The 10,284-nt window shown below is 48.6% G+C and overlaps 1 protein-coding gene across 2 annotated transcripts; it reads left to right on the plus strand.

Moving 5' to 3' along the window:
• Positions 1-796: 796 nt before the first annotated feature.
• LOC310834407 (protein S100-A14-like) lies at positions 797-9,791 on the plus strand. Of its 2 annotated transcripts, XM_083717901.1 has the most exons (4): positions 797-918; positions 1,238-1,403; positions 6,184-6,330; positions 7,772-9,791. In XM_083717901.1, the coding sequence occupies exons 2-4, from the start codon at positions 1,374-1,376 to the stop codon at positions 7,901-7,903; spliced, it is 309 nt and encodes a 102-aa protein (XP_083574027.1). In that variant the 5' UTR covers positions 797-918; positions 1,238-1,373; the 3' UTR covers positions 7,904-9,791. The 2 variants fall into 2 exon arrangements, with proteins under 2 accessions (XP_083574027.1, XP_083574026.1); XM_083717900.1 differs by lacking the exon at positions 797-918 and having other exon boundaries at positions 1,164-1,403.
• Positions 9,792-10,284: the final 493 nt, after the last annotated feature.

Below are 10,284 nucleotides of genomic sequence, written 5' to 3' on the forward strand. Positions count from 1 at the left end.
TCTTTTTCAAATATTCTACAACCAACTAACAAATTTTAATTGGATTTTGAATAAATGTTCAATGAATCAGGGGGTTGCGCAAACCACTATTCTGAACAATGCTTTTATACATAAAAGTTAACGTAAAAGACCCCTGGATGGTTAAATCCAGTCAAAGGCGACTATGGGGTTGTGGCGCTCATCTCACTTTTAAGGCTGAGGGAACCGGCGTTTTTCCACAGACAGCTTTCTGGGTCATGTGGCCAGAATGACCAAACCGCTTCTGGCGCAATGGGACACCATGACGGAAACCAGAGTGCACAGAAACGCTGTTTACCTTCCCGCCGCAGTGGTACCTATTTATCTACTTGCGCTGGCCTGCTTTCGAACTGCTAGGTTGGCAGGAGCTGGGACAGAGCAACGGGAGCTCACTCCATCACGGGGATTCGAACCGCCGACCTTCCGATCGGCAAGCCCATGAGGCTCAGTGGTTTAGACCATAGCGCCACCCGTGACCCTGCTTTTAGAGGGGGGGGGCGCTGGAGATGAGTTCATGGAATCCATAAGGTGTGGCATCAAACAAATTGGGAGCCACGGATGTACATTCTTAGATCCTTAATGTTTGGCGATCACTGGGATAGAGCATGAGATGAGGAAAGCGGGAGAGTTTGATAAACTGGAGGGGGCGGGGAGGGAAGAGAAGAATCACATAAACTGGTCTTCTGTCATACCAATTGCTCACCCGCCGCACCATGACTAAAAAATTAGGAAATGGGTGGAGTTCCACGCTGGCAGGATGCCAGGCGGCACAGCGAGATGCTTTGCGCCACCACCGCCTCCTCGTATCTCCCGAAGGTGTCTCTTACACCCGCCTTCTTGAGATATAAAACCGTGGCAGGAGAGGCAGTTCTATCCAGCACAGCTGATCCCTTCGAGCAGGTAAGCAGGACATCTCTCCTTTGGGACTCCTCCGGGTCTCCCATTCCAAAACAGAAGGGGTACAAGGGGTGTTTGCTGTTTGGGATAGTAGCGGCGGTGGGCTTTTCCCTTCCTCCGGACTCCCACCCCTTCCCCGTGAACTCCAATCCTTTTCTCGCTCAGCGGCGTGCCTCGTCGTTCCGGACATGTTCAGGCAGCGCTCAACAATTTGCCTTCCCAAACAGGCTCAGACTAGGGTGGGGGAATGGGGAAATAAAAGAGGCAGGATCTGATGGAAAGCTAAAAGTCTCCGTTCTTCCCTTCTGTTGGCCGCACGTAGGAAAAACAGCCGCTTGTTGGATTTCTAAGAGCCTCTTTGCGGGAACTACCCAGCGGATCTCAAGGAACCAACTCGCCACAACTTGCTCCGGAAAAGGGGATTTTTGCCGAACCGAACGAACCGAACCGAATCAACAATGGGCTTTGGTTGCTGCAAGAAGAGAAAGGTCAATTGGAGTGGGGAAATGGGACTGTCTTTCAGTTTTCTGGGGAAGGGAGAGGAGAAATTGTGGAAATCATTCTGTGTTGGAAGGGGGGGGTGCGCGTAGGGTTTTTTTTGGGTGTGTGTGTGGAAAGGATGCCCTCTCAGATCATCTGTGGATCTTAAACTCAGCAAAGCTTCTGGGAGAAACGGAGAACCCCATGTCATAGGGAACTGGATTGGGTTGGCTAAAATACAGGGGTCTGTTTCCTCCATTAATGTTCCAGGGATTATAGGAAGCTGTCATACGCTGTGTCAGACCATTGCTCCATCTACTTCAATGTGGCCTGCACTGACTGGCAGCAGCTCTCCTGCATACAGACTGCGTACTTTGTAACTTGGCTACATATCTTGCCCATAGCTGTCAAGTGTCCCTTATTTGGCGGGACAGTCCCTTATCCCAGCGCCACGTCCCGCTGCTGTCCCTTATTGATGAGGCTTCATTTGGCTGCTGGCTGGGCTTTCTGCCTTTGGCTCAGAGGGGCTCAGAAGTTGAACATACCTGTGCCCAGAAAATCCCTTATTTTGGGTGCTGATCCTTTATTTTCAAGGCTGCTGGTCCCTTATTTTCAAATCTGTAAGTTGACAGCTATGATCTTGCCCCATAGCTAAAGCCCTCATGATTCTGGAAAAAGGGTTGGTGTGGTTAGGAACACTCTGCCACCGAGACCCAGTCCTTCCCCAGGAGAGAGGGAGAGATCCTCTTGCGCAACCAACTCCCTCTAAGGAAATTTCGGGATCTCCTCGGCCAAACCAGTTCTTTCTAGTTGTGTGAGATGCTGACTTTCTGGGACCTAGAATAGACTTGTCTACCACCTTGGCAAAGTTCTAATCTCCTCTGGAATGGTCCTCCTTCTGGGACACATTGAAATGTTTTAAGGAAAAATGTCCTAATGAGAGGGGATTGGTAGGTGAGCTGGGGGGGGGTTGGGGGGGAGAATATCTTGGCAATATTTTTATTAGAAGCGGAGATGGTTGCCAAGTCTATCGCTGAGTCAGAGTTGTCCTCGCCTAGGATGCTGTTTTCTGGAAATGAGGAGAGAAGGTGGAAAATTTCATAGCAACATAGAGTTGGAAGGGGCCCGGGGTCATCTAGTCCAACCCCCTAAAATGCAGGAGTCTTTTGCCCAATGTGGGACTCGAATCCATGACCCTGACATAAAGAGTCTCGTGCTCTGCCAACTGAGCATGGGCCATAGCTTGTGAAAGGGGAAATCAGATGGCAAAATTTGCAGACAGGGAATGCGTAAGCCAGCTTTTTCCCAAGCTGGTGCCCTCCAGGTGTTACTGGACTACAACTCCCATCGTTGTCTCTGACCGTTGGGCCATCCTGGCTGGGACTGATGGAGGTTGTAGTCCAACAAACAGCTGTAGGTCAACAGGCTCCCCATTCTGCGCTATACCTCTGCAAGTGCATTTAATATGTGGTCCCTGATTGGTTGGGACATGTGTATACAGCAGGGGTGGGAACACCTGTGGCCCTCCAAATATTACTGGGCTACAGTTCCGATCCCCTATTGGCCGTGTTGGCTGGGTGTGATGAGAATTGGGACCCAACAACATCTGGAGAATCACAGGTTCCCTATCCCTGAACTAAATTGTCATTTGCCTTCCTTCTAATGCAGGGAAGGGGAATCCCTCCAGATATTGTTGGACTGCAACTCCCATTATCCCTGGTCATTGACCAGTGCTGGCTGGGGCTGATGGGAGTTGTAGTCCAACAACATAGGGGCTCCTCATCCCTGCTCTACACCTCTGTAAGTGCATTTGATATGTGATCCCTGATTGGCTGGGACATTTGTCTAGGAAATGGGTGGGTGGGCGGGCTTGTGGCCCTCCAAATGTTTGTGGACTACAACTCCCATCAGCCCTGACCATTGTCCCGTTTGGCTGGGGCTGATGGGAATTGCAGTCCACAAACATCTGGAGGTCACCAGACTGGGGAAGGTTGGTGTAAACTCCATATGTGCGTGTACATGAAGGTGAAACTGCAGCAGAAAATGCAGATTACAAAAACAACCAAGGAGGTTCAGATCACCTCCTATCCCAGCAGCCCTGAATACGAATAGCACATTGGGTCCAGAATGACATGTCAGCAGGCTCCACAAGTGACTTCTGTCATGGAGACCAGATCCCTCAGCTGATTTTAAATATATATTCTGGATCAACTGGCTTTGCGGTCGGAGGAAAGACGTTCATCCAGGGAAACGCCCAAAAGCTCTGGCTTCTCTTGGCATTCAAACAGGTTTTCCCTGCTGATTTTAAATATATATATATATATTTAAACAGTGTAGAAGGAAGATTTCATATGGATTTTCAGGATTCAAAACGGGATTTCTTTTCATTTCATTAAAAAAGATGCTGGCACAGCACAGTCCTATACAGGTCTACTCGGAAGTCGCTTCCAATGACTTTGGTGGGACTCAGTCCCCAAGTAAGGGTGGCAGTCGCAGGAAGCAATAACCTTTTGTTATTTATGGGCTGTTGTCCTGGGCACACTTACTCAAGAGTAAGACCTATTGGACTGGGAATGCTCCTTGCCTGAAACCACTGGTGGTCAGCGCAGGCAATACCAGACAAGATCAGTGTTTCCCAAACTTGGGTCTCCAACTTGGACTACAGTCCCCATCATCCCTGATGGCTGGTCCTGCTAGCTAGGGACGTTGGGAGTTGTAGTCCAAAAACAGTTTGGAGAACACTGATCTAGATGGACCGTGAGGTCTGACTCAGTATAGAACAGCTCCCTCCATTCCTGTCTTAATCAGGGCCTTCTTCCAACCCAGGAGGACTAGGGCCTTGCTTTATTTATAGGGCAAAATAGCAGCACATCTGCTTTCCATGCCAAAGGTCTGGGGCTCAGTCCCTGGCACCCCCAGTTAAAAGTATACCCGACAGCAGGGGAGGGCAATAGCTCAAGGGTAGAGAGTCTGCTTTGAATGCCGAAGGTCGCAGGTTCGATTCCCAGAAACTCCAGGTAGGGCTGGGAGAGGCCCCTGCCTGCAATCCTAGAGAGCAGCAGCTGCCAGTCCGTGTAAACAACACTGAGCTACATGGACTCAGTACAAGGCAACTTCCTGTGTAATAATTAGGAAAGGCAAGGGGTGGGAATGTTAAGGTGAGAGGCCACAAACTCTCTCTCAGGCTGGGTCTTGGCTGGCCTGGTGGTATGGCGCTCTTATGGCCGAAAACTGAGGGTCAGGATATGTCCCTAGACACCACGGTGCAAAAAGAGGCCCTGGGTCTTTCCCACTCCACTGTTAATCCTGTTTGCTGCACACATGATCAGATGGATCAGTTGGCTTGGGAGATTTTTGTGTGCATCAAATAATCGTGGCTGTCAGGATGGGCAAATCATTTCCGTTTCTCTCTATTCCTCATTTTCCCAGTCTGAAATTCAGCTCTCTGCATTTCCAGATCAGCTTGCAGGGTTTTCCCTTTTTTTAAAGCCCTAACAAAAATTCGTCAGCACCTCAGTGCGAATTTCTCTTACTATACAATTGTTTTTGAATGCAATTTCGCTGCGACTGACACATTTCTGCAAAGTCTCCAATATGAGACTTTTCTGCACACAATTTTTACCAATACCTGTGTTTTTGTACACCTTTACTTGGCCAGAGAAATGCATTGCAAAATTCAGAACAGTGCGAAATTTCATGCTTGTATTTTGTTTTGTAATGCATCAGTTTGATCAATTTGCCTTTAAATGTGAACAGAATCAGATTTCTCATCCATCCTTTGAGGCTATAGAACACCCACCTGACGCGCATCTGACACCCACATTATCATATCAGAGTGCTGATACCCCTCCAGATGTCATTGGACTGCAATTCCCATCATCCATTGCCATTAGCCTTGCTGCCTGGGGCTTATGGGAGTTGGAGTGCAACTTTGGGGGAAGTACCCTTTGGGAATCTCGGTCCTCAGCACTGACTCTCCATGCCCCTTTGACTTTTTCTGCTTTAAACAGCCATGTGCCTCCTCCCAATGAATTCTGGGAGCTGTAGTTTGTGAAATAGGATGACAGTTGTTAGGAGAACTACAATTCCCAGAGTTCCTTGGGAAGAGAGATTGATTGTTAAGCCACTCCTGGAATTGTTGCTCTGAGGGGGGAATAGGGGGTTGCCCTAAGAACTCTCAATAGCGCCCTTAACAAACTAGAACTCCCAGGATTCGTTTTGGGGAAAGCCATGACTGTTTAAAGTGGGATCATGGTGCTTTAAATGTATGGTGCAGTTGTGGCTTCTGTAAAAAACAACAACCAGGTCTTAAAATGATTTGGAATATGTCCAGTGGTTGAAGATAGACTCTGGATATCTCCTGAAGTTTTAGAAGATTCGGGATGGATTTGACTTCAGTTTTCATTCATTCTAATGCAGGCAGAATGTGAGTCAGGAAATGAATGAGTTTCAACATAGTATATGGTAAACAAGGATATGATTCGTTCTGGACTGATATATTTGTGGACAAGGGACATATCTTATCTGGTCTAGCACAGAAGAGGATGGGTGTTGTGGTTTCCTCTGTAATGGAGCTGGGATGTTTGGTGCAAATGGAATGGATAATCATCTCCAGATTGCTCACCAGGGATGGTATGCAATCTTGGGAGTCTTAATGGAGTTTCGGGGAGGGTGTAACTGCGTAGGAGGGAGTCGGGCCGGTCTGACTGCCTTCTTTTGAGATCACAGACTTGTGCTGATGCTTTGCGTCTCGCAATGACTCCTCCCCTTGTCTTTCTCCTTCCCCAGAACTCTCAAGAGCTCACCGATGTGGAAAGGGCCATTGAAATCGTCATCAACAACTTCCACTGCTACGCCGTCAAGGGCCGTAAAGAGTGCATCACCCCCAACGAGCTGAGGGACCTGGTGGGACAGAGGTTGCCACATTTAGCAGAGGTGAAGAGAATCTAGACCTAGAATCTAAAACAGACGTCCGCCGGGGGGGGGGGGTGGCAGAGTTTTTTTTGGGGGGTGTTTCTGCGTTATGTAGGGGAACAATTCCAGACCAAAGAGTTGCAATTCCTCTCTTCAGCCTAGATCAGCTTCCCTCAACCTGGGGCCTGACACGTGTCGTAGGGAGACTACAACTTCCACCATCCCCTTCAGCTACAATGGCCAATGGCCAGGGATGATGGGAGTTGTAGTCCAACAATGTTCTTGAAGCCAGCTTCCATTAGACCTAGGCAGCATGGCCAATTGTCAGGGGTAATGAGCGTTCAACAATGCCTGCAGGGCCTCAGTTTTTTTGGAGGGAAAGGGAGGCCTAGATCCTTGTTGTGAGACACTCAGCTGTGGAAGCTATGGTAGGTCAACGTGTCCACATTCCTCCGATGATGCTTTGATTGCAGCCTTGTTTCTCTTGTTCCATACAAGTCGGGAAGGAGGAATCTGTGCTCTTCCATTTTATTGGACTTCAGTTCCCACAGAACCTGGCTGTTGGCCTTGCTGGCTGGGGCTGATGGGAGTTAGAGACTAATAATAATACCCATCTGGCTGGGTTGCCCCATTCCAACAATGTATGGAAGACTTGCTGCAGTTTCCCCATCCCTGACACAAACAAATGGAACAGAAACATCCATTGAATGGAGCAGGGAAAGGGAGAGGTGCAGTTTTTCCAAGGAGAAAGGACCCCCCTCCAAAAAATAAAGCGGTACCGTATTTTTCGCTCTATAAGACGCACCAGACCACAAGACGCACCTAGTTTTTAGAGGAGGAAAACAGGGGGGGAAATATTCTGAATCTCAGAAGCCAGAACTGCAAGAGAGATCACTACGCAGTGAAAGCAGCAATCCCTCTTGCTGTTCTGGCTTCTGGGACAGCTACGCAGCCTGCATTCACTCCATAAGATGCACACACGTTTCCCCTTACTATTTAGGAGGGGAAAAGTGAGTCTTATAGAGCAAAAAATACGGTATTTATCACTTGACTAAAAATGAAAAAAGCAATGGAAGTTGGTAGATTTCTAATGCAGGGCTAGGAAACCACAGGTTCAGCCCTCCAGGCATCTCTCTAAGCCTTGCCCCTTCCCTCCAGGCCATGCCCTCTTCTTGCCCCTGCTTGGCAACCTCCCTGAGTGCTTTTGCCTGGCTGGAATGTGTCCTTGAATTCTGACCATGCCTCTTAACTTGCCAGGATACAGATGGGGGGGTGAGTACGGGCACAGAAACTGCCCTCCTGCGTGGAGGTGAAATTATTGACCTTTGCTGCCCCGCTCACTTTTCTCTTTGGGCCCACCTAGTCCAACCCCCCCAAGTCTGGAAAAAGAAACCGCAAACTGTAAATCCAATTTCTGGTTTCCCTGCTGGGTTTTGACAGCTTCTTTCTCCTCCCCCAACAGAGCGTTGGCACGTTGGACGATAAGATTGAATGCCATGGCGACGGCGACGAGGCCAAACTGCAATTTGGCGAGTACTGGAGCGTCATGGGAGACGCAGCAAAGGGGTGCCGAGTCACAAAGAATAAGAAGTAACGCGCACCTCAGAGGATCAGAACCACAAGGCCTCGGACCGTTTACACAGGAAGAACGAGAGACTGTCCGCCATGATGTCAATGTGTTGTCAATGCAGTGTTAATATTTTGGGGTGCTCTCCATCCCCTCCCCTTGCTCGGTTCTGGGATATCAAAGTCTAGAGCTTGATTGCCTTTAAGTTGGGAAACTTTCAGTTCCCAGCCCAGGTTCCCACCCTAACCACTCCAGTCCACTCTAGAATGGCATTGTTGTAAGCTTTCCAGCTACACTGACGTTCTCGGTTCCTGACCGCTCAACTCGAGAACCTTCAAACGGAGGAGGTCTGGACCCTTAAGAGGTCATTTTAGCTCACCGTCTGGATGTTTTCTCAAATTTCCTATTTTCTGGTTTTGATAATTCAGGCTGACCCCCCCAAACTCCTCCATACTGTGGGAGAGGAAGGGAAAGGAGAATGTTAGCCGCTTTGAGACTCCTTCGGGTAGTGATAAAGCGGGATATCAAATCCAAACTCCTCTTCTTCTTCTGCATGTCTGTTTGTTTGAGATCTTCCAGATCTGATCCAGAACTCTTTGGAGATTTACTTTTAAAATAAATTAGTAGCCCTTGCCTCTAGATTTGTTATGTTTCAGTTCTCTCACCCCTGGATCTAGAATGTCCAGAGCACCATGTTTCCCTCCTCTCTCTAGATCCGGAATCCAGAATACTATTTGCTCCAGACCTTGGAAAGGTTATTATTATTTTTAAAAATAAACCTATACATTCAATCCAAAGTTTTGATCTCGGTGGTGGAATTCGTTCCCCGCTTGGCCAGTCCATCTTAGTTCGCCCGCTTCCATAGCGTTGATGATGCTTCTTCCATTAGCTGTGTTTTCAAGCTCCTGGTCTCCTCCTTGGGTGTTATTTTAGTCTTCTAAATTCACAAAGCAAAGAAGCTATGGAGTTTGAATTAAATGGATTGGATTTGGCTGTGCCAGATCAGGTGGGTGGAAGATGAGAAGCTATGGAGATTGGACCTAGGCAAGCACTCAACCTGAATTTACGACCACTGGAGAAATGCAAATCTTGGCCCAAACAACTACAACTGTGGCAACATGGGTTGTGATTGAACCAGCTTGGAGAGACGGGGTTTATATAGGCTCCGCCCATAACCCACCAGTTCCTGCACTGGCTCCACCCCTTGATCTGCCAGAGTTCCAACGTGGCCCCGCCTTCTAGCCTCCAACATCAGGTCTAGCTGTGTTGAATACAGTCCTTCAACTCAATGCATTTGAAAGCTTTGAGTGGTCTTCCCTTCACCTCCTGATAAGCCACGAGGGGGTGAATTCTTGGAAGATCCAGTTCCCTCTTTCCAATACTTACTGTGGCCCTTCAACTCATCTCTGCACAATTTACCAGGGGCCTAAGGGAGAGGGTGCAAAGCTCAGGGGTAATGGCTTTCAATTTCCTCACCTGGAAAGGGAAGCGGAGGCTAGCGGTTAGAGCAAGAGGATAGGAGTTGGGGCTGTGTGTGATTCTTGGGTGGGAGAGAGCAGAGGTTGGGTAGCAAAGGGCGTTCTGGGGTCAGGGTTGATGTCTCCACTGGACAAGTCAAACAGGTCTGAGACCTAAACACTCGCGAAATGGGAACCACCATGAAATGATTTGAAGAAACCCTTCCCTGCAGCCAAATCTGGTGTGCCGTGGTCATCATGAAGCTATCCACCGAATGTCCAAGTTAGGTCTGGATCCATCCCATTCCTTTCCACCTCATCTGGCAAGAATTATCCTCGGTTTCCATAGTCTGGGCTGGGTGGATAGCCAAACGTTTTGACCTCTTGTGTTGCTTGTCATATTATTATTATTATTATTATTTGTATAAATCCATGAAATAAAGAAATAAGGAAAGAAAGATTGCAGGAGGCTCGTTGTCTTTCCTTCATCGCATCTCGTTTAAGGGACAGGATCTTTAAGGACGGATCCATGTCGTTGTTAGCCTGGCAGGATCCTGCCTTGCTGAAACGATTCTAGATCTCTAACGGTAAAGGTAAAGGGACCCCTGACCATTAGGTCCAGTCATGACCGACTCTGGGGTTGTGGCGCTCATCTCGCTTTATTGGCCAAGGGAGCCAGCATACAGCTTCCGGGTCATGTGGCCAGCACGACTAAGCCGCTTCTGGCGAACCAGAGCAGCACACGGAAACGCCGTTTACCTTCCCGCTGGAGTGGTACCTATTTATCTACCTGCACTTTGATGTGCTTTCGAACTGCTAGGTTGGCAGGAGCAGGGACTGAGCAACGGGAGCTCACACTGTTGCGGGGATTCGAACTGCCGACCTTCTGATCGGCAAGCCCTAGGCTCTGTGGTTTTAACCCACAGCGCCACCCGTGTCCCTACTGGACCT

The sequence above is a fragment of the Podarcis gaigeae genome, assembly GCF_964106915.1.
Source record: "Podarcis gaigeae genome assembly, chromosome: 16".
Lineage (NCBI taxonomy): Eukaryota > Metazoa > Chordata > Lepidosauria > Squamata > Lacertidae > Podarcis > Podarcis gaigeae.